Source organism: Aethalodelphis obliquidens, unplaced genomic scaffold (assembly GCF_003676395.1).
Source record: "Aethalodelphis obliquidens isolate GAN/ISIS:26980383/991018 unplaced genomic scaffold, ASM367639v1 scaffold8, whole genome shotgun sequence".
NCBI lineage: Eukaryota > Metazoa > Chordata > Mammalia > Artiodactyla > Delphinidae > Aethalodelphis > Aethalodelphis obliquidens.
This window is the reverse complement of record NW_020837952.1, coordinates 15,501,882-15,526,368: the sequence shown is the minus strand read 5'-3', so window position 1 is coordinate 15,526,368 and position 24,487 is coordinate 15,501,882. Positions and strand designations below refer to the sequence as shown.

Genomic DNA, 24,487 nt, shown 5'->3' with positions numbered 1-24,487 from the left:
ATTCTCCCTGTATGCCAAGTACAGGTCTAAATGCTTGACATGTACTAACTCATTTAATCCACCCAACAACAGTATGAGATTGGAAACAAAGGCAGGGAGAAGCAAGTAATTATCCAGGACCACACAGATGGATTTGAACCTGGACTATTTTAGTCCAGAATCAGCTTGCTTAATGTATGCTTCCCTATAAAAACTTGAGTACAGTAAGATAGACTTACACAACATAACTTGCAATAATATACTATCACTAGGAAAATATGGTAGTACAGGGGGTTGGGAAATTAGAGAAATCAAGATCCAAAGAAGAGGTAGAATATTAATGGGCCTTGAAAGATAGAAACAATATTGTTTTGAGTAGAAATGAAAGTGGATAGTTCTATGTGGGGTGGAAAGATAAACTCTAGAGCCCAGTACCTCTGGGTTCAAATTATGACCCCAGCACATACTAATTGTAAGGCAAATTCACCTAGCCTCAGGAACTCAACCTATTTCAGTTGTAATGAGCAAAGATATAAGAGTTTGGAGGCAGATGATTTGTTTAGGGAATGGAAGTGATGCAAAGTAAAGGGGGTTTAAGGGGCTATTGGGGGCAGTTCAAGGAGAGAATGAAGGATGGGAGGAAGGGAGGGAGGGAGGGAGGGAAGGGAGGAAGGAAGGGAGACAGGGAGGGAGGGAAGGAAAGGAGAAAGGAAGGAAGGAAGGGCAGGCATATGTGGAGAGCATTTGCGGCTGAAGGCAAAATGAAATAGGTATGAGGACTTGCTGGAAGACTTGAGAAGGCAGAAAGAGAGCGTGTCATTTTACTCAAAGGGAAACAACAAGGTTGGCGGCGGTGTGGTTTGGAGTAAGGAGGGGCTGAAGAAGTGAATCTGCAGGAGACTACTGGGATTGACCAGGTGAAAGATAATAAAGGCAGGAGTCAGGACAATGTTCATGGAAAGGAAGGAGAGAGAGTCAAGAATAATTTCAAAGGTAGATTTGAAAGAACTTGGTAACCAACTGGAGACTTGGGACTGAGTCAAAATGTTCCTCTGGTTTTAGCCCCAGGGTCCTGAAATGATGATCATGCCTTTTTGTGGAGAGAAATTGCAGTTAGTTTAGGAGTGAATCAGAACTGAAAACTTGGGTGTCAGCAGTATGGATGACTTTGTGAAAAGTTTGAATTTAACGGGAAAGAGAGGATGGAGAGTTTGAGTGTCAGTAATTCTAAAGCTAATTTACGAAGATAAATCTCTTTTGGATTAATTCTTTTCTTTAGCAAAACCAAAAGTTAATTCTATTATGGAGTCTTCTTCTCATTCTTATCAGGGACCTTTATTCTCATTTTGGATTTGGAATTCCTGTGAGAACTTGATGAGAACTATAGACTTTCTTGCATCCCCAAGTGCATGTGTGGCAGGGAGGTGAGGGGCGATGGAATCATAAACATTCATACAAACATTTGCACACAATTTTAGGGAGTTCTTGTACTTTTTGAAACCCAGCCATGAGTCTCAAGAGTTTGCTCTGCATAACTTCTTTTTTAACCAATGCATTAATATATTTTCCAACTATAAAACTAAAACTACATTTTAGGTCCTGAGCTAAGTGCCTAAGTGCCAGCTCATTTAATCCTCGCCATTACATTGCCATATAGGTATTACCTATGTGGAGGAACACATAGGTTAAATAAATTGCCCAGAGTTATTATGTGGTAGGGGCAAGATTTGAACATAGGTCTCCATATTAGGTTTCTCCCTAGAAACAGAACCAGTAGGATGTGCGTGTGTGTGTGTGTGTGTGTGTGTGTGTGTGTGTGTGTGTGTGTGTAAAGAGATTTATTCTAAGGAAGTGGGTCATGTAATTATAGAAGGTCATGAGTCCCAAGATGTGCAGCCAGCAAGCTGGTGACCAGGAGAGCTGAGGCTGTAGTTCCAGTCTGAGTCCCAAGACCTGAGAACCAGGAGAACTGATGGTGTAGTTCCCCTCCAAAGGCTGGGAGGCTTGAGACCCAGGAAGAGGTGAAATTTCAGTTTGAGTCCAAGGACAGGAATAATCTGATGTCCTACTTCAAAGAGGCAACAGGAATTCTCTCTTACTCTGGGGAGGGTCAGTCTTTTTGTCTTATTCAGGCCTTCAACTGATTAGATGAGGGCCACCTACGTTAGGGAGGGCAATCTGCTTTACTCAATTAACGAGTTTAAACATTAATCTCATCCAAAACACCCTCACAGACACACCCAGAATAATGTTTGACCAAATATCTGGGCATCCCATAGCCTACTCAAGGTGACACATAAGATTAACTACTAGTTGTCCCAACCACTGTGCCCTGTACTGTCATTTAAAAATACACTCTAGGGAATTCTAGGCACTTTCACTGCCAAACCCCCAGGTTCAATCCCTGGTCAGGGAATTAAGATCCCACAAGCTGTGTGACATAGCCAATAAATAAATAAATACACTCTAATATTTTTCTTAGGTGAACTTTCATTTGGCTTTCACACATGCCTTACTTAAATTACTCATGTTAGAGCTGCTGCTTCTCCCATGTTTCCCCTTTCCCCAGTAATGTTCTTCTAACTGAAGATTTTAAAATAAAACCCATGTGGATTCATTCTGTTTGCTTTCTGCTCCCTTTATTTTTTCCTTAAGAAGATAAACTATCCAAGGAAGCTTCCTCTTGCATTTTAAATTTTCAAAGAGGGTTTTGCAGCTAAAAGTGAGTTAACAACATCTAAAAGAATCCTTGGGTACCCACTAGGAGTGCATATTAGGTGTTAAAAGAGTTTTCAAATTCACTGCATGCAATAGAAAAGAAGTGCTGGGTTTTGGTAGCAGTATTGAAACTTCCAGGTGGCTGTTCAGTATGCAGTGTGGGTGCTCGTAAAAGTCAATGCACGATTAAAAACATATATTGTGGATGTTTTCAGGCCCTGGAGCCAATCCAAAATAACAGCTGGGATCTTACATCTCCTGGGGAACTCCTCAAACTTATGAAATTCAGTCCCAAGCAGTCATAACACTCTGTTAGAGTGAAAGGCCCTGTGAGCAGGAGACTGGAAGCTTAATTGTTGGCACAGAGGAAATGGAAGGGCAGCTACGGACTCTATCACACACATTTCCAAATTCTTTAATGAACTGAGTGCATCCACATAAGCTTGAAAAGGTGATCAAGCAGTCACATTAAAGCCTTTGGTTTACAGGTTTTTTTTTTTTTTTTTTTTTCTTTCCTTGCGGTACACGGGCCTCTCACTGTTGTGGCCTCTCCCGTTGCGGAGCACAGGCTCCGGACGCGCAGGCTCAGCGGCCATGGCTCACGGGCTAACGGGCTCACGGGCTCACGGGCTCACGGGCTCACGGGCTCAGCCGCTCCGCGGCATGTGAGATCTTCTGGCACCAGGGGCACGAACCCGAGTCCCCTGCATTGGCAGGCGGACTCTCAACCACTAGCACCACCAGGGAAGCCCGATTTACAAGGTTTTTTTCCCCTTTTCTACCAGGTGAGAGAGGCACTAGTAGTAAGAAAACATGTCTCTTCTCCACTGTATTTTGAAAATTGTAAATAGAAAAGTAGATCAAGCGAGGCCACGTTTAGGAGTGTCCTGTGCCCTGTGCAGTCAACTGTGTACCTGTCAAAGTAAAACAATTGATTTAAATTAAGCTTTGAATTCTGTAAATGCAGACTGCAAAGCCACTCAAAGTGCACAAATACCTTGGAAGAATTTGTGTTCAGAAAAGGAGCATAAATTCTTAAGTGAGCAGATGTTTAGAAACAGACATTGCAATTGTAGTTGCAGTTGTAATCTTTAAAGAACATTGATTTTCAAATTTAGTAAAGGAAAAAATAATATGTCTTATATCCTAACCCAATAGCACTATAATTTCCTTGGAATAGGTTTTTAGATATAATGCTTTGAATATGAGATGGCTTTGGACAATAGAACCAAATATATCAGACTGAATTTTAAATGATTTAGTTCTTTTTTTGGTTTGATATTATCAAGTGGTGATCTCACAGTGTTAGGGCCTATTTCCCTTAGATAATATGCTAGGGGTAGCTCTAGTGAGGTTAAATACCATCATCATCAACCATCACTGACTGAGAGCTTACTGTCCCTGGCTCCGGAGATGGAAAGAGATAAGCCCTATTTCCCCCTGACAGAGCTTAGAGCCCAACTGATGACTTAGATGTACATACAAAGATGAAACGAGGCATTGGATATTGTTGAACAAGGGTTTAGACAGTAGGTACTTTGAGGTTGGGGAAGATATGAATCCCTTCTTAAGAGTTTCTTTACCAGTCTCAGTTATATAATCTGTAAAATAATATTTGACCGTAACACACAGCAGAATATATTAATTTAATCTTCCACTACTAAATATCAACTTCTTTCTTGTATCTCTAACTTTTAGCCCAGAGTCTAACACATAGTAGGAATTCTGTCTACCCTAGCTAAAATACTATTATTTTAACAGTTGTGAGCTGCAACTCCCTAGCAACTGTAATCTGTCACTCATCTTGGCAGGATAACTGCACCACTGATTGCAATGTAACTATAAGAGTATGGTTTAGTCCCTACCTTAGTGTGTAGGTCTTCTAGAATTAGGCTTGTTAGAACAACCACATACATAATATGCTATATAAGATGCTATTAACACAAAAAGCAAGCACGCCAATGCTGCAGTCATTTCTATGTTGTCAAAACCTAAGTCTCTGCGGTGTACAGGCACCGGCTGTCCTGGTTATGGCTGGGTTTACCCTGTCCCTTTGGGAGAATCTATGACAAATGCCGTTCTCCACTTAAGGCTGGTGGGACTACATCTTGAAACAAGAGCAGGACAAGAGGAAAGTACCCAAGGAGTCTTGTTAATTTTAGGATGGAGAGTGGGTCATTTAAAGGTGACAGGTGCGACATTCATATTGATTTTCTGGATTTTACTTCTCAAAGAGTCTGGAAAGAAGATTTGAGCAGCTCAGATGGGATTTCTACTGATAACCCCCGGGATGGTTTGACTCTGCCCTTCCTTTAGCCCTTCAATTCCTTTACTCATTGAGGTTCCTGGGCCCAGGCCTCTCCTTTGTTTAGGAGAGACAGCCACTCGTATTTGGCAGCTCTGCAGTTCTGTAATGACAGACAGCCACCCAGCCAAGGGGCAGCAGCAGAAGCAAACATCCCAGCCTGATAAGACTGCTTATGCAGTGGCAGGGAAAAAAAGATTCTATCTTCCTGTCTTTTGTAGTTATTACATTCCTCTGGCTGTATTGTTACGTTTCCAAGGGAAGAGAGAGAGAGAAGCCTGGCAAGGGCCAATGTCCTCAGTCTGGGAGAGCAAACTGCAGTTCCTTCAGAGGCCAAAATAAACTGCAGGGCAGAGAGAGTCATAAGTGGTTGGTCCCTGACAACTACAAACCAGTAGTTATAGCCTTAGGGCCCCAAATTCCTCAGTCCCCATCAGACACTCAGGAGGTGAAGACTTAGGCATTATCTAGCTGGGCCCCCAGCGAGGTAACCCCGCAGGACAGGCAGTTAGTTGCCAAGTGGAAGACTCAGGAGCCCCTCCTAACATTATCCTTTTGAAATCACAAGCAAGCGCCCCCAAGTCTGGGCGGAATCTTCCAGACTCTACCGTAAAGCTGCCCTCTCCCCTCAATTCACCCTTCCACCGATATTCTATGAACCTATGACAAGGGGAAGAAACTAATCATAAAACCTGATCATAAAACCCTTCTTATACTTGAAGACAACGATTAAATATTCACTGAGCCAAGGTCTCCCGGCTTCACTGAAAACAAAAGAGGTTCTCTACTCACGCCCTTCCCACCCGAGCAGAAAACGTATTCCCGGCCCCGGCTGGCGAGGACCGGGCGAAAGTTGCGATTCCTCTCAGCTGAGGGCAAAGTTAGCGACTCCGCAGCTGCAAAGTCTCAGCTAGGGGGAGGGGCGACAGCCCGGGCCGGTGGGAGAGCGGCGGGAGGAGGGACTAGAGGGAGAGACACTGCCCACTACTTCAGCAAGGTCGTCGTCCAAGCCGGTGCAGCCGCCGGTTTAGGTTTTGGGAGGCAGGAGCGGCAGCCGCGGCTCGGCGCCAGGATCTGTACCTGGCAGGCCGGCCGCCCGGGGCGCGGAGGGTGTGAGCGCGCGCGCCCCCTTCGTGCCCGCTCAGCCTCGCGCGCGTCTCGGGGGAGGCTCCGCCACCAGGCGCCTGGGGAACCCGCAGCCTCAGTCCTGCCGCCGGCGGAGCTTTGTGCGGCGGCGGCGGCGGCTCCGAGTCCCACCTGCTGGCGGCGGAGAGACAAGGAAGGGGAAGAAGGAGGAGGAGGAGGGGACAGAGGCGGCGGCGCCAGCCCACTCCAGCCGTCCGCGCCCACCTCCCGGGGGCTCCGCAGCCCCTGCTCTAGGCCTGTACGCGCCCCCCGCCCCCGGCCCGGCCAGGCCTCCCGGCCACACGGCCGCCGCCGCGGCTGCAGCCCCTTCTGCCCGGCCCGGCCAGCCCGGCCCGGCCGCAGCCACCCGGAGCCGCCGACGAGTTTGAGGCGAGCGCGGGGCGCGCGGCGCCGCCTCGATGCGCCCGGGAGACGCCTCGGCGCCCCAGCCCAGCTGAACAGCCCCGAGAGCGCCGCGGCCGGCTCGGGAGGGCGAGTGGGGAGGCGCGGGGAGGCGCGGCCAGCCCCGGGAGACGGAGAGCCAGCGGGCGAGGAGGAGCGAGCCCGAGAGCGAGCGCAGGGAGCAGACACCATGCCGGGCTGGAAGAAGAATATCCCCATCTGCTTGCAGGCGGAAGAGCAGGAGAGAGGTGAGCGGGGCGACCGGGCGGGGAGGGCCGGGGAGGGGGTCCGGGCCGGGGGCCGCCCCGGAGCCTCCCTCTCCCCGGGCTCCCTCCCGACCTGTCCGCGGCCGACGGGGGAGGGGCGCCGCGCCCTCCGGGGTCGCGGGGGAGTCCGGGCGGCGGCGGCGTGCGAACTCCAGATTTCTTTCTTTTTTTGGGGGGGGTGAGGGTGGGGGAGAAGGAGGGTGCTGCAGTAGGGAACTTTTAAGACGGGCAGAGATTTTTTTCTGGAGAGGACGTGGGGGGAACTCTAGCTTCTCCAGGGCCCACTTGCACGTGGAGCCCCGGGCGGCCTTCTGCGGGGTGGGTGCTGGGGTGACCGGGCGCCGGGGTGGGGCGGGGGTAGTCCTGCAGTGTTTTAAGTGACTTTTCAAACTTTCCTCCTCCCTCCCGTGGTCGCTTTCGCGGTGTCCCCGCCTCGGGCTGGGCTTTGAGGGTGCTGCCACCCAAAGTTGCTGGAGAATCAGCAAGAAGGAGGCGGAGGAAGAGCGTGGGGGAAGGCAAGTGGGCGCTGCCGCAGGTCTCCGGAGGGGGAGGGGAGGAGGGGGAAAGCTGTCCCTAGACTGAGGGTCTGGGGCTGAGAGTGCCTCGGAGATGAGTTATGCCCCAGTGCAGTCCCCGCTGTCAAGTTAATACCGCAGGACTGCGGGCTTTTCGTAATTGCTGTCTGTTTCCTTTGTAAAAGGCGGCTCTCGGTGCCAGGTGGCTTGTAGACCTTTTGTGCTTCAGCCTGACAAGTGTACTGGGCACGTTGCCTTTAAGTGACTTGCGGCGAGGAAAGTTGAAGGCCTTTTTTGCACCTCCAAGGCTCGGTTCTATTGAGGTCATTTCATGGTGTTTGGATTGTGCGGAGGTTGGCCGGGGAGTTCATCTCGGTAACCTGGAGATGATGTACTGAGTGTGCCAGAATTTCCTCTACGGGCCGCACGGGGCCAGGGGGGTGTGCGCCGTGGCTCTGCTAGCGTCCAGAGGGCCCCTGGCTGGCAAGGTCCACCAGGGTTTATTCCTCGGCTCCTCCCACCCCGGCCTGCCCTGCTTCGAGGAAAATGCTTTAGAGTTGGAAGGGTTTCAGGACGCTGGGTCCGCATGGGCTGTGCAACCGCCAGGGCCGAGGATGAAGGGTGCTGCGTGGCTGGCGGGGTGAGGAGGCCAGTCTGGTGAGTGGAGTAGGCAGAGTTGTCAGGGGAGCTGAAACCAGCAGAATGATGAGTTGGTATGGAAGGTGGCTTGCTAATTGGGCACGCCCGAAGTTTCAGGTTTTGGAAATAATGCCTAGTTACTACTGAAGAACGAGTGTACGATTTTCAGTTTTTCTCTAGGTGGCACAACCTGTCTTTGGTTTATATCCTGTTTAATGACTCAGGGAATTCATCCCTTTTTAACCACTTCCTTATTAGAGATGTGCATTCATTTCCCAGCACACGTTCTGGTGACCGAACTTACGTTCACCCACTCAAAATGCTACCCCTGCTTTAGAAAAACTTCTGCTTTTCCCTTTAGTAGGTCATATCTTAAAAGGTGCAAATAGTAGTACCAATAATTTATAACCAGGTAAAAGCACTAAATGAAAGCCTTCTGTCAAGCGTGGAGTGTCTGTCCTGTCAACTCAGCGTCACAGTGGACTTGGTGTTAAATGTATCCATTTGCTAAAAAACCGTTGCAGTGCTGCCTACAAGTTTTATCAGAATGCTGAAATGGGTAGATTTTTGGAGCGTGACAAAATGTACTTTTATGTCTTTTAGAAATATATGGTAACTTTGAAAGATGATCGCCTAATCTGCTTGTTGGAGATAAGACTGAATTTCCTCCAGAACATAAAAATCTGAGTCAGAAATTGGGTATTCTGCCTTAACTTCTCCAGTAGGAGAAAACAGGGAACGTTTGTTACCTGGTGTCTTTTTTCACTAAAAAGTTTCTTACTTCTTGCTTATATTAAGTGATGCTTTTCTAATTAGTATTGTTTTTGTTTGGTTGTGGCATTTCTTTTTGAGGTGCTGCTTCATTGGGAATGCACAAATGTGTGTTTTGTTCCTTTTAAAATCTCCTACCTGGTGTTTGTGTTTCAATTGTGTGTGTGTGTATACACATATATGTATACATATATACATATATTTGAATGAACTGATTTTTAACGCATGTGTCAGAGGATACTACTTGAGATTGTCTTACTGTTTTGGAAGAATTTTATTGTAAAATAATGATCAGTTTTCTATTTGCATTTGAAATCAGATTGTATTTAGCATTTTTCCTTTTAAGTGATTCAAATAGTGTTGAATTAGGTTCTTGTCAAATATAAACAGAAATATTAAACTATCAGGTTGGTTAGGAAAATAAGGAACATAAAGGGAACAAATACATTTTAAATTTTGTCTGGGGATAACATTGACCAAAAAGCCCATTTATAATATCTTACCATTAAATTCTAAGGTTGGTTGTGCTCATAGAACCATTGTTCTTTCCACATTCCCCCAACCCCAGTTTACATTTAAACATTCTAAAACCCATTATGGAGACTACTCTAGCATACCATTTTTTCATGTAGATTTTATTTAGCTAAATCTCTTTCTGAAACAATGCAAATTAATACAGGCTGCTAGCTTCTTTAAGGACCATGTATTTGAACAAGTATTTCTAGGCGTTATTCTTGAAAAAAAAAAACGCTAATCTCAATTCAAAGATTTAGGGAACCTGCCTTCTTGGTATTGTCACATACAAAGAGAGGTCTGGCCAATCCATATGACTTCATGCCATACCTACACACCATTCATAACTTGGGTTCACCTTGAATGCCTCTGTCAAGCTGATATTGAGTGAACTATTGCTACTGCATGCAGTGCTGAGCAGAGAAACTGTAACATATGAGTTGCTGCAGGAAATGCCGTCATTTCCAAAATGACATGTTAAGATTCACCCATGTACGGTAAAAATTCACCCACGTGCTATTAAAATTCAGGACACATTTCTCTGTCTTCCCCCCGATTTTCTGCCTGAGCTGATAAACCCAATCCATTTAGAAACTGCCTAATACACTTTTGGGTAAATGTTTTAGAAGAAGATAAATGATTCTGAAAACTGTTCTGTTTAATATCCCTTCCAAGCAAATTAAATTAAGCAATTCATTTGTTGTTTTAATCTGCTTATTAGCTGATCGTGTGTAATGAGAATATAGTTGTTAAGGAAAACCTTAGTGTAAAGGGATAGGTGCCTCAGTAATTAATGATGCCTTTCTTTTGCCTTGTAGCTTCCCTTCTGATTTGTGTGGACTTGGTTAGTAAATGTTTGTGTGTGTGGTGTATACATATTCTCCATGGGAAAATGTATGCATTTTATATATCTCCTCTCCCTCTTGCCTTTCTGTTCTTCTCATAAGTTTTGGAGGTCTACAAGTGAACTTGAGGACTTCCCTTTGGACCCCTGTAGGAATTACTGTGTCTGGGGTTTTGCTTCTGTTCTGTCAGATGAGAGTATTTGGATCTTATTAGATGTAAAGAATTAGTGTTTATAAAATATGTATGAGAAGGCACAGGGGGCTTAAGTAGTGTGCTTTTATTACATCTTTGGTTTGTTTCATTTTCCACATCACAAGGAGATCTGGTGACCCTACCCCACATAACCTGCTTAATAAAAAGTCCAATTTGAAATTTGAGTCTTGACTGGGGAATGCTGTGGGGAAGACAGAAGAGATCAAAATGCACAAGAGTTTGCTGTGCGCTGGGCACTGTGTTTGACATTTCCCGAGCATTATTTGGTATAGTCCTTACCACGTGCCAGTAAGGTAGGTATTATTATTTCCCCTGACAGTGGAAGAAAGTGATGCTCAGAGAATGAAAAAATTTGCCTCAACTTACAAAGCCAAGACTGAGGGCACCCGTTTCTAGACATAATTCGAAAAAGAAATTGTTACTTTTCCTAAGATGAGGTTTTTAGCATTGTATTAACATTATAATGTCTTACGGTTTTTCTTTTGGACAGAATTTTAATAAACTTCCACCAAATATTTCATTAAGAATTCACGAGGAGAGTTTTGTAGTTACATATCCTGCGGAAAAGCTTCCAAAGTTTATTTTGGGCTTTTGAAAAACTGTCTTTGCTAGGTAGATTTATTAACCCTAACTGTAAGGATTGGCATGTCAGCATATTTCTAAGTGGAGTTATTTGATTAAACTTAAAGAGACTCATGTAAATGAATGCCTTTTCCCCCAAGGACTTGAAATATTACATAGTTTTCCTTTTTTTCAGAGTATTTGCCATGAAGGCAAGAATGAACAAGAATTAGGTATTTTCCCTCACTGCGATGAACTAGGAAACTACTATATTGTTAATAGCCACTGTACATTTGCTCTTTTGCCAACTTTTTATTTAATTAAAGCCATCCATCTGAGCTCTCGGCCTGGCTATCTATCAGAAGGCCCAGTGGCCAAAGGGGCATCAGATAATGTTTTTTTCTGCGGCAGCTTTATTGGTTTTTCATGAAGAAAAAAGAAGGATCAACTTAAATTGGTAAAGGATATTGAGAATTGATTATCATGGGTTTTAAAATGGTTACATTAAATGCTGTGTGAAGGCTGGTGGTTACAGGCATTTAGGATTTGATCAGTTTATTTTCAGTTAAATTACAATAGTAGTTCAGTAATAAAAAATACAAGAATAGTAGTAATACAAAGTAACACATCTAACAGAGAATGCTATTCAAACACAAGAGCAAAACCTGGGTTTGAATCTATTGTTTTATCTTTTAGGAAAGTTTATTTCTCCTTAAATTCGAAGGTGTCCTGAATATAAATATAAAAATCTATTGGAACAAAATTCCATATTCAGGACATCTATTTATTTAGACAGGTCAGTGGCCAAAGGGTGTTGTCAGTTTCATGGGAAAGTCAACGTTCTTTAAGTATATCTGCTGATTAAAATGCGCCTGATTGAATTTCTTACCGCCTTTTATTTCAACAGTGATTAAACTTTAAGTACTAAATCAGGTGTTGTGTAGAATGTGAAGAGGAGGCTAGTGTCCTGGATAGATTCTTTTGCCTCACCCAGCAGAGTGATGGAGGACAGGGTATTTGAAGTCAAACAGCTGTGGGTTTAAAGCCACTTCAGCACCTCTTAGCTCTGTGATCTTTTAACTTTTCAAAGTCCTTGTGTTTTCTTCTTTAAAATGAGGACAAGGAACATCTATCTCATGGGAGGAGTAAATGAAATTAAAAAGTGTGGGGGAATTTCTGTCAGTACCTTGTATATAGTTCAAGGCTCAGTAATGGCAACCGGTATTATTTTTACACTATCTTGATATAGATCTGTAAACTTGACACCTCAAGGCGTCCTGATGATGAAATGATAAGTTTTTATTCTTTAAATAAGTTTTTATCCTTTAAAAACTTCATAAACCAGTAAAAAAGAAAGTCCAGTGTTTTGTGAAAAGCTGTGTTGAAACACAGAGCCTTATGAGGCCAAGGTCTTTGATATATTCTGGTCTGACCCTCTCATGAAGAAGAAGAAACTCCAGTATAGGGGGAAATGTGCCCAAGGCCACATTTCATACATTTAGTAAACAGTTATTGACAACTAACTGACATTTGGGTGCTGGGGATGAGCAAATCATCATTCCCATTGTCAAGGAGATTATTATGCATAGTTACAGAGTCATGGATATGATAGCCTCTCTCCTCCTGTACAGATTAGCTCTGGGGGAGCAGAGAAGAGGGGTTGAATGTGCCGAGGGCAGGTGGGAAGAGGGAAGCTTCTGAGGACGCTCTCAAAGGAGGTGGCACAGAGGAAGTGTTAAAGGACTTGAAGGAAGGGGAGGAGTTCAGAAGGTTGGGAGGGGATGTGAGGACAGATATTTCAGGCAGGGGGCATGGTGTGTTCCAAAGCATTATGGAATAAAATATTTTAAGAACCACTACTGGTTTCTTAAGGGGCTGAAGCAGAGTATGAATATGCATATGGACTGTCGAATAAGAATATGTCTTTCCCCAAGTGGTGGGGAGACTGGGTGGGAGAAGATGAGACCACCTTTGGAAGGACTTTGTATGCCAGGTGGCAGAGTTCAGATTGTGTCCAGCAGGTGATGAGGAGTTAATTGAAGGATTTCCAACAGAGGAGTGAAGGGATCAGATTTATGTCTTAGAAAGGTCATCTCGGTAGCAAGGAGGGAAGATTAGAAAAAGAAGGGACTGGGCTTCCCTGGTGGCGCAGTGGTTGAGAGTCCGCCTGCTGATGCAGGGGACACGGGTTCGTGCCCCAGTCCGGGAGGATCTCACATGCCGCGGAGCGGCTGGGCCCGTGAGCCATGGCCGCTGAGCCTGCGCGTCCGGAGCCTGTGCTCCACAACGGGAGAGGCCACAGCAGTGAGAGGCCTGCGTACCGCAAAAAAAAAAAAAAAGAAAAAGAAAAAGAAGGGACTGGAGAGGTGGGAATCAGGTAGGAATCTGCTGCCCTGTTGCAGGCCATGCAGAGATGTACCGGAGGAGGACTTGGTGAGCAGGTGAATGTAGGAAATGTGGAGGGCGTAAGTCTCTGGTGAAGATACTGATTAGATTTACAGTTGTGGCTTGAGACCCAGTACCTTGATACAAAGCCTGGTATTCTTTCCACTACATGTTGCCTTTCTTTACTCCCCCCTCCCCAATCTATGTAGGGGAAAAATGTAAACATAGTCTGGTAGAATAATGTAAAAATAGACAACCACCAAAGTGGGTACCAGGCTGGGTCATGATAGCTTAGTATGCACTAGTTTTTTCTTCTAATTATATAAAATTCATATACTATCTAATCTTAAAGGAAAAATAATTATTATCCTGTACACTTATATCCGAATACTAATCTGGAATTTAAAGTGATTTTTTTTTTAATGGAAAAAGAGAAAAGTGGTAGTTATTATCTTAGAGAAATGTCTTCCCCTACTAACAGAATTGGGTGGGGTTTTAAAAAATTATTATTTTCTGAAAACAACTAAATTCTCTATGAATAAAGTTTAAAAATAATTCTTACATTGGACTCAAAATTCAAAAAGTGGGTTAAAGTCCTCCCTTGGCCATGTTCTTGATTAGCTGGTCTAGGCACAGCCTGCCTGTCTGAACCTCCATTTGCTCATCTGAAAGTAGAGATGATTCTTGTCATACAGACCTCCTAAAGTTGTTATCGGGTGAAAGCTATTATTGCTACGTGGTTACATTACGAAGGGAAGAAGTTGTTGAAAGACTGAGATTTTTTTTTTTTTTTTTGTGGTACGCGGGCCTCTCACTGTTGTGGCCTCTCCCGTTGCAGAACACAGGCTCCGATGCGCAGGCTCAGCGGCCATGGCTCACGGGCCCAGCCGCTCCGCGGCATGTGGGATCCTCCCAGACCGGGGCACGAACCCGCATCCCCTGCACTGGCAGGCGGACTCTCAACCACTGCGCCACCAGGGAAGCCCAAGACTGAGATTCTTAAAGCACATCTATTAGCTGACCATTTCTGGATGGAGGCATTATTGCATAACTTCTGTTTCATAAACTGGAAGCTTTCATTAAAGAATCTTAATTCTTAGTTTTCCAAAATGAAGTTCAAATATGAGAGTCCCCCCCTTAGGCTCCCATTGATAACAAAATAACTCAAGTGATGTAACTAAATTACAACATATACACACAGGCTGCACAATTCTTGGAAGCAGCCTCTTTCCCCACTGGGCTTGGAAGCATCCCGCTCAGATGCTGCGTGTACCTTGCTACCTCTCCCTCTTCAGTTTCTGCTACTCTCCAGCCTAGGCTTCTGACCTCAACGCAAACCCCAAGACACCATTACTTCTCAAATTGAAATCATGTATGGAACCTTTTTAAGGAAGCAAAAATTCTTGCAGACCTCCACTGCTGACTTTATTTCTGTTATGTTACTTAAATATGTACTAACGTAAAACTAGGTGTAAACTCCTGATGCTTACAGGTCTCATACAACCACAGAACCAAAACAGATTTTACAAATGAAATGTAAACAAAACTACCAAAAAAATCAATAACTTCCAAGTGAACAGCATCTACTTCATGCGACTTGATATTGTTTGCCTGAAACAAAATTCCCTTTTGTAGTATGAATATGGTACTTGCTGCTGTGGAAAGTAGTTGAACTACTTTCACTTTTTCCCTAGTTGAACTCCCATGGAACGTTGGTCTCAACAGTCTGATGTCACCTGGTCTTTCCGGGGCATGAACATGTCATTTGCTTGTGAAGTTCTCTTTTCTCATTGGTTTGTTTTGCACCATTGTGATCCTAAATACAAACCCCAGTATTGGTAATGCAGTTGGTGGTAGTATTAGGCTGATCTACATTAGTACTTCTAAGACTACTTGTGAAGGGCTGTTTATCCCCCAGTCTGATATGTGGTCCTATAGTGACTGCACCACGTGAAACTCCCCACGTGAGTCTGACCACACCTGCACTTGTCTATGTCGTGTTCAGTGAGATGAGCCCATTCATCACGGACTTAGATGTTGGGGCAATGCCAGACTGCTGCAGAAATTTCTAAACACCTACCCTCATTTTCAGTATTCATCTAACCATGGATGGGTAATAAGCAGTTTTCTAACTGGCACTGTCCGTAGACCACACTTTGGATAGTACTGGTTTAGAATATGTTTATGTAGCTAGTGTTGGGAAGCAGAGTTCAGAAGGATGGGTGTATGTGTGTGTGAAAATGGACACACTACTATTAAAATATACAAATGAAATGTAACTTATTTTCTATAGCTGCTTTCACTTTGCCTTCGAGATCCCATTCCCACTGAAAACACCTGATCTTGTCCATTAAGAGCACATTAGTTTCCTGTTTAAAGACTCTTCGGTTGTTTCATTTCTCAAGGGTTTTCCCTTCCCTCATTCCCAAGACGGCGTTCGGGTGAACGGGAAAGCTCTGTATCCTCATGGCCCTGGGTGAAGGGCATTTTATTCATTGTGTGACCCTCACTGCGTCCACTGCTTTGGAGTTGGCATGCCTGGTGACTGGTATCCACTGAAATGTGACTGTTCCCATTTGGTCTTTGAATGTCATCCTGGCAGCTGATTAGGGCTTCCTGGATCTTGCCATTGAGTCTGGTTGTAGCATCCAGCCTGTGACCTTTTTGTCAAACCCCAGGCCTTATCTAGGTTCCAGTCCTGTCAACATGTCTATATCCCTCCTGGGAGCCAGAGAACACAACAATTTCCCCTGAATCATTATGGAGTTTGTGGGATCTTGGGAGGTGCCAACATCCCTACCTGTCTTATGCCACCTTCTGCATGTATTGCCACTGTATTGTTCCAGTGCTACCTTGAATTCTGCCTATGCCCAGTAAGGGACCTTTATGCTAGCAAGACGGATCATTGGTCAGAATGTTTACTAATGTCCTCAAAACCAAACAGGTGTTAGTTTTCCTCTCCTTTTGTACTTGTCACGAGTCTTGAATCCTTGCAGGGTATTGGATACTTACATCTGATCTTTTGTCCCTCCCTTCTTTTTTTTTCTTTTTTCTCTGCTGTCCCAGATATCTGGAGTGGCTTAAATGACTCGAAAACTTAAAACTGGAAGGGACAGGAGTCAGCAGGGTGAATAAATAATAAGGGAGAAGAGTCCAATAGGCCATCATTAGGTGGACACCTGTCCCTAAGATCTGAATATCAGGGAAAAAAGATATAGAGAAGAACTGTCTAACAGCCCAGAGATAATGTAGCTTGAGGCTGGCAAGTAATTTTGACCAATACCTTCTCTCGGCCTACCTTGTACACACACCTTTCTCACTTAATAGTTTTATTAGAAATCTGCCCTTTGAATTTCATCAGCAAACGTGTGAACTTGAGAACTGACATATTTCTTTTCATGGTTGGTCGTGTAATTGCAATGTGCATTTTCTGTTATTCATGTATTTTAAAGGTTTACTTTGTATTTAGAATAAAGATCTTTAGAAGAGATCAAGACTTTTTGTATGAATTGATGTTAGAATTAATAAATATATTTTTTACTGGTGAAGTGTTCATTTCTTTTGGTTTCACAGTTGTTGAATATAGCAGACAATATGAAAATTTGATAGTTTGACAGCATAAGTTACTAGAGTTTATATCTTTTTTAGGTACAGTTCATCATTTGAGAAAAAGTTAATGAATGTAGCTTTTACCTGTTAGCACATTAAAAATAACAGCAAAACAGTGGAAAATAATGTAGGTGAACATTCAGATAATAATGTAGTAGATATTTATTTGTTCATGTATTCTGATATATAATCTGAGAATAGCTTTCCTTCTTGATACCTTCTGATGTCAAGTATTTCTACTGTTATCAATATTCAGAATTTCCATTGAAAAAGTGCACTAATATCCTCAACTTAGTTAGTCATAAGGATTTCTACCTTGCCCTCTTCTGAAGTGTCAGGATTGTTGATTAAAAGAGAGTGAAAAAAAAAAAAAAAAAGAGAGTGGCGGGGGCTTCCCTTGTGGCGCAGTGGTTGAGAGTTTGCCTGCTGATGCAGGGGACGCGGGTTTGTGCCCCGGTCCGGGAAGATCCCACATGCCGTGGAGCGTCTGGGCCCGTGAGCCATGGCCGCTGAGCCTGTGCGTCCAGGGCCTGTGCTTTGCAGCGGGAGAGGCCACGGCAGTGAGAGGCCCGCGTACCGAAAAAAAAAAAAAAAGAGAGTGGCATTTAAAATTAGATTTTTCAGATGAATTCAAGTGTTTCTTTTTAAATATGTAATTTTCTAGTATGTGCAGAGCACATTTTCGTTAAATGTGAACCTTGAACAAGGGAATATAAATTTAGTTTCTCAATTACTATTTCACTTCCCCCCCTATAATTTTAGTTAAGAGAATGACAGTTTGCCAGGCTAGAATCAGATACCCGTAGTGCTGCATCTACTAAGAAATAAGAAAGCACCTCATCTGGCTTTCTAGTGAATTTGAATGCAGATATACACACACACACACACATACATACATACATACATATATGTTTACCCTACCACCAAAGAGTAGCCCTAGTTTTTTTGCCAGCAGTCATCTAAAATTATCAAGTGTGATCTGGGCTTTGCATTCCACAACTACATTGACTCAGAATCCTACCCTCTCAGCCTCTGCTGCTCATGCTGAAGAAGCAGGGAGGGCAGTGTATTAGTCTGCTTGTGCTGCCATAACAAAATACCCCAGGCTGGGAGTCTTAAACAACAGAAATGTATTTTCTTACAGTTCTGGTGGCTAGAAGTCCTTGATTAGTGTGTCAGCAAGGCCAGTTTCTGGTGAAAGTGCTCTTCTTGGGTTGCCAGTGGCTGCCTCCTGTCTGTGTGTGCTCACACGGCCTTCCCTTGGAGCATGCACGAGGTTGGGGGGTGGGGGTGGAGAGAGTTCTCTACTCTTTCTTCTTTTAAGGACACTAATCCTGTGGGATCAGGGCCCCACTCTTACGACCTCATTTAACATTAATTGCTTCCTTGGGAGCCCTGTCTCCAAATACAGTCACACTGTGGGTCAGGGGTTTCAGCATAGGAATTTGGCAGGGTTGGGAGTGGGGGAGACACAAACATTCAGTCCAGAACGGGCAGGAACAGAAGATTAATCAATGGTTTAGGTAATGTTCCTATAAATTTCATCTTTAAGTGTCTGGAAACGGCTCCTTTTGAACAGAAGGTGACATACTCATTGCTTCCCCTGTGCTCTCTCAAGTGGTGGCAGTTTTCTCTCACATACCCTTGGAGGAGGAGTAGAAGGTCCTCTTTGTCCTTCTTTGCTACTTCCAGACTGTTCTTCTCTCCTTCCTAAAAATCCTGAATTTTGAATCTCGTGCCATCAGACCACACAAACCATGGTTTCTCCTTGTTGCAGTCACTTCCTGCAGTCTTTGACCACTTTCACTCCTGGCGCACTATTGTTCCAGCCCTACTTCTGTCATAATTCTTGTGATTTCAGTCTTCACATAAACTGTCCCTCTAGTTTCTTCGTTTCTCAGCCCTGCATCTTCCTCTCTTTCCGTTGTTATGTCTGCCTCATGGCCACTCCTTAGACCAGCAGTTCTCAAAGTGAGTGTTCTTAAGACACTTTCCGAGGGTCTGTTATTTCCATAACGATACTCAGACATGAATTGCCATTGGGACTTTCATGCATTTATGAGTGCACAGCAGTTTTCAGAGGTTACATGACATGTGATGAACATCTTCATTCTGGCAGCTAGTGAAATGTGTACTTGTATATCCTTATGTTTACAAATTTTCTGTTTTAATTTTAATATGGTAAATATGAATAGACCTCACCCACATTACCAAAAACTTTTTGGAACGCCCACTTACTTATAGGAATGTGGTAAAGCCACCCTGTTTGAGAACTGCTGCCCTCAACCTTGTCACTGCCAGTGACTGCTCCCCTCTGGCTCATCTTCGCGTGTCTTGCTCTCCAGTCAGCACCTGTCTTTCTAACTCAGTCTCTGTGATCCTGACTCCAGTAATCCTCAATCCCACGAGGACCTAAAACCCCTTGATCTCACCCCCTTTTTACTATTCCACACCCCTCTCACGTCCTCATTTCCCTTCTTTCCAGTCTCAGTTCCTTCATATCTCATATAATCAGTCTCTTGGGTGTACTCTTATTTTCCTCTTCCCTCTTCCATGTCATAGGTCTCATCTAGAAAACCTGGTTAAACTCAACTTTCTACCACCCTAATTTTTGCCTCTGCCGTTTAATATGGTTGGAGAAAAACACTCGGCCAAGCTGACTGGTTTCACTTTAATTTCAAGATTGCCACTCTCAAGCGCACTTCTAGTGCTGCTGGGTTACCAAGCTACATTTGCTTGGTCTTCATTCATGCCTCTGCTCTCCTAGCTGACCCATACTCCTGCTCTCTCCTCTCTCCTCAGATCTTCACTGCCTCTGCTTCCATTCTCACCCTTTGTTAAAGACTTTGCTTCCTATTTCACTTAGGAAGTAGAAGCCATTAGAAGAGAACTTCTGTTTGCATCTGTGCCCGTATATTCTGTCTTCACTCCTGCTACTACGGTTGAACTGTGTGCTTTTATTCAGTGCCAGCCTTCCACTTGTGCATCAGGTCCCATGCCCTTGTGCCCCCTCCAGGACGCGGCTCCAGCATATTCTCTGTCTCTCCGGCATCGTTAGTTTCCCTCGCTACTGAATTATTGCCATTCAACCATGATGTTATTTCAGCCACTTTAAAAAACAACCCTCTCTTGATGCTTACTCTGTCCAGTTACCACTCCACTTTTCTGCTTCTCTTAAAAGCAAAATCCCTTGAGAAATTTGTCTGTATTCACTCTTTAATATTGAATAGTTCTCCACTTATTCTCTCTTGAACCTAGTCCAATCCAGTGTTTGTACCCTATTATGTCTCCTTCTACCAAGGTGACCAGTGACCTCCACATTGTTAAGCCTGCTAGCTAATTCTCAGTCCCGTATTACCTGACCAATCAGAAGCATTTGAGATAATTAACTACTCCCCACCTGGAAGCCTTTATTCACTTGGCCTCTAGACTGTCACATTGTCCTCCTTCCCTTCTCATTCCTACTTGGTCTCTTTTGGTTTATTCCTTAGGTCCCTGATATCTAAATATTGGAGTGCACCAGGGTTTGGTCTTTGTGCTTCCTCTTCTTTTGTGCTGTCATCTGGTCATCAATACACGATGCTTTCGAAATTTGTGTCTCCAGCTTGGTCCTTTTCCTGAACTCTAGGCTTCCCTGTCCACAGGACTTCCAGCATCTTCATTTGAAGGTCGAACAGGCAAGCAACTTACCGAACATATCCAAACTCAAGCTCCTCGTTCGCTCCCTCAAACCCGCTCCTCTCTAGTGTTCCCCGTCGTCGTAAATGGCACATCCATCTTACCACTTGTTCATGTCAGAGCCCTTGGTATCTTCCTGGGACCCTCTGTTTCTCTCACACTGCACATCCAGTCTGTCAGAAAATCCCGTTGACTCTACCTTCAAAATATTATATATCTCGAATCTGACCATTGTCATCTACCTCTGCCACATCCAACGCAGTTCAAGCCACTATCATCTATATTTATGTGGCTTATTGCATTCTCCTCCAAGCTGGATTTTCTGTTTGTCCCCTTGTCTTCTGTTCTGACAAATATTTTACGCGGAACAGGCATAGTGATCCTTTTAAAATATCTGAGGTCTGCTCAAAACACTTTAGTGGTTTCCCGTTGTGTCTACCGTAGGCACCCTGGCCTTAGAAACACCCAGTTGGCTTCTGTCTCAGGGTCTTTCTTCGCCCCCCCCCCCTTTGCCTGTGTCACGCCCTCTCTCACCTTCTTCAAGGCTTGGTGTAAATGTCACTTCCTTAGTGAGGCCTCCCTTCCCAGCTGTACTTGAAATAGTAACCTCCCCAACACCCCTCCTCTCTCTTCCTTGCTTTCGTTTTTCCCATGGCACCCTAGGACGTGCTATTTCTTTTACTTTTTTATGCGTATGTTGTATAGCCTATTGCTTTTTGTTAATGGAAGCTCCACGAGGGCAGGGATTTTATCTGTTTTGTTAACTGCTCCATCCCCAGCACACAGAAGTATTGGGCTTGCCGTAGGCGCTCAGTAAATCTCTGTTGAGTGAATTGAGGGGCCAAGGCAGTGGTACTAAGAAAGCAAGAGAAATGGTTTTCAGATGACGGAGTAGTTATGTTCCTATTTACGATTTGCTTTCAGGGTTTGCGTTTGAGCTTTACGCCATCTTGATTCCAGGGGAAGAGGAAACAGGAACAATTTTAGTACTACTCCCATATTGTTCCTGGTCTCCCCTTTGGGGCTGAAGAAGAAAGGAGGAAGATGAGTAGAGTTTCCCTTCCAGTACTGGCAATCTGTGGACTGCCCCTTGAAAAGTGCTCTTTAATGCCTTAAAACTATAAATATTTTCTGCTAGAATATACCTCTGTTGATGATACAGTTGGTGTTGTAAAGCAGAAAAATGGCCGAGGAGTGTTTTATAGTGAAAATCTTTTTCTTGATGTTCTGAGATATGATTGTTGTGTCAGCAGCTGTGTCGTGGCCTTATTTATGTCCACGCCGCCTACCATGGTGCAAAGCACTGTGTAGATATTTAATATTTGTGAAATGAATGAATAAATGAGACAAAATGAGTTTGCATTATGAAAAATCATGGTAAGAAAGAAATAAGCCTATCTGCTCCCCTCTATCTAGAGGCAAAAACTATGTACAAGTCAAGAGTAGAGTATATTACTACCTGGTACCAGGACACATGATTGGATTACATCATGCAATTGCTTTAAGTGAAAAAATCATTTTTGTTCTTGTTATATGTGGCATTTGAAGAAGCTGTGCCAAGGACAAGGTGCTTTTAAAAAGCAAACCTGAATAGTTTACATATTTCTTTATCTATACTTTTTTTTCATTGTTGATTCTTAGAAGAGAACTGAAAGCAGTATCTTTCTAACAGCCTCCTTCTGGCCCTAGATAAGTCCAGTTGGTTTTACCAAGTGTGTAATAACATGCCAGTAAAATGAAGATTAGTATATTTTACCCTAATTTTTCTAAGCCAATTCATTATACTCTAATGGAGTGAAATAAAAAAGGCCTTTAACTGAATAATTTATTATGTCATTTGTTTTTTTCTTGATATGAAATACAGGAAGCAGTACTTAATTTCCTTTCTTATTACTGAAACCAAAGGGCTGAATAGTTACATGGCAGACCTATTAGGGAATGTTTATATGTACTCTTAGGAAAACATTTATAATGTTATTATATAGCATCATTCTTTTTTTTTTTTTTTTGGCCGTACCGCACAGCATGCGGGGTCTTAGTTCCCTGACCAGGGATTGAACCCATGCCGCCTGCAGTGGAAGTACAGACTCTAAACCACTGCACCATTAGGGAAGTCCCTGTATAGCCTCGTTCTTGGTTCTAAGGCAGTGTTTCATATGTACATGCACTCTTAACTAGTACAATATTTTTTCTTTAGATATGGTTGATTGCATGGTAGATAACCTCAAATTTCAGCATAACCATGAATCACACCTAGATTAAGGAAACCGATTTAATGCAATTGTTCCTCCCCACGAAGCACCTCTTTAACAACTAATTTTCCTAGGCTCCTATTACATGTGAACTGTCATTTGCTTGTGTATCAGTGATTCTTTATTCTCACAAGATCCCTACTTTATCTCTTTCTAAATTCCCAAGGTATTTGCTCGGTTTCCCCCCTCATCCCCCAACATAGACTATCAGAATAATGATCAATTCTATTACTTCCCTATGTTTTTTCGTCATGCCTGGCACAAAAAAGCCCGAGGTGTTCAGTAATCACTTGTTGATTGACTGATCTAGACCCCTTCACCTCCTGCAGACTGTTTAACTTAAGGAAGACTCCCAAATGAATCGAAGGCCCCTCCTGGGTTCCTTGTCATGTCATCTAGATTTGGGATGTATGCAGTGGATGAGGAAAGATATTCAGTGATCAAAAGTTTACTTTCTATTATGGGAAAACAATTTAGGCAACTTGACTATACTACAAGATAATTAAGAGATTTCGGCTTGTAGGGTCAGAATGGAATTTGAATACTCACTCCTACCCTAACTGGCTCTTCGGCCTTGGACAAATTATTTGGCTTCTCCTTTGTTTCCTTTGTAAACAAGAACATAACAACACGTACTCTGCAGGGTTGTAGTAGCTTTTAAGAGTAGCTCTAAGGGTACCTGTCAGTAAAATCTAGAGGAGTATACTAATTACAAGATGATACCAAGATAAGTCCAGGTTTTTGTGTAATTGTGGGTGATGCAGTTACCTGAGGATTGTTTTTCAAGGTGGGTGCCAGGATGTTTGGAGATCCCTGTATCCTGTGAGGAGTAAGGGGGGGTCATTCACAAATTTCTGCCGCTAATATAAATATTTGGTAATAGTAACAACTGGTTAAAAGTATTTGAAAAAGTGATTATGAACATAACCTAGAAATTCATCTAGGCTAATTTGCATCAGACTTAAGGGCCTGAAACTCGTTGTTTCAGGGTAAAAGGACTGATTTTAAAACCATATGCCTCCATTTATTTCACTGCTGACATGTGGTTCGGCTTGACATCAAGCTCGTGAATCACAATTTCCAGTTCTTTTCCTGTCAGTGACGGCATTTGAAGAATAGCTTTGTTCACTGCAAGGCTTTCAAGATATGTTAAACCAAGACAATAAACTAAACACACCAAGTAAACTATTACCCTTCAGTGTAGAAAACCTGCAAAGACGTGATGATTTATGAAGATTTTGTGTCGACACTACAGTTAAATGCTTACAGGCAAATGCAAAGCAATACAGAGCAAGAACAGCAGAGCCACTCTGACAGGGTTGTGACCAAGCTAACCTGGGATCCAGAGAGGATTCTTTTGCCAGCCCAGACCCCTTCTGCCCCTGGAACCCTGCATTATTTACAGCCAAAGGAGCTGCCTGGCTTCTCATTCCACTGATGCCTAGATGTTACCTCTTTGACCCCACTCTGTTCACTGTCTAACCCGGTTCTGAGTCTCCCAGGGGAACCCTGCCTGGGAGAACTTGGTTTGTGGTTGACGTCAGCGCTGATGGCCCTTTCCCCTTGGTACTCTGTCCCATCACAGTAGATTTAAAGAACGTACTGCCAGGGTACCAGTCTAAATGCATGCTACGCATCACTGCAATAAATCAGGAACACGGGGCTGGTTATAATCCAAGCTCTCACACATAACGCCTTTTACCGTAGTGG

The 24,487-nt window shown here is 43.7% G+C and overlaps 1 protein-coding gene across 4 annotated transcripts in view; it reads left to right on the top strand.

Moving 5' to 3' along the window:
- Positions 1-6,088: 6,088 nt before the first annotated feature.
- Positions 6,089-24,487, top strand: part of GRIP1 (glutamate receptor interacting protein 1) — a 695,695-nt gene continuing 677,296 nt past the window's right edge. For 3 of the 4 annotated variants that reach the window (XM_027106947.1, XM_027106944.1, XM_027106943.1), the window contains exon 1: positions 6,089-6,777. In XM_027106947.1, coding sequence (XP_026962748.1) covers positions 6,720-6,777 — 58 coding nt within the window. In that variant the 5' untranslated portion in view covers positions 6,089-6,719. The remainder of the gene's footprint in view (positions 6,778-24,487) is intronic. The other variant, XM_027106945.1, reaches the window with a different exon arrangement.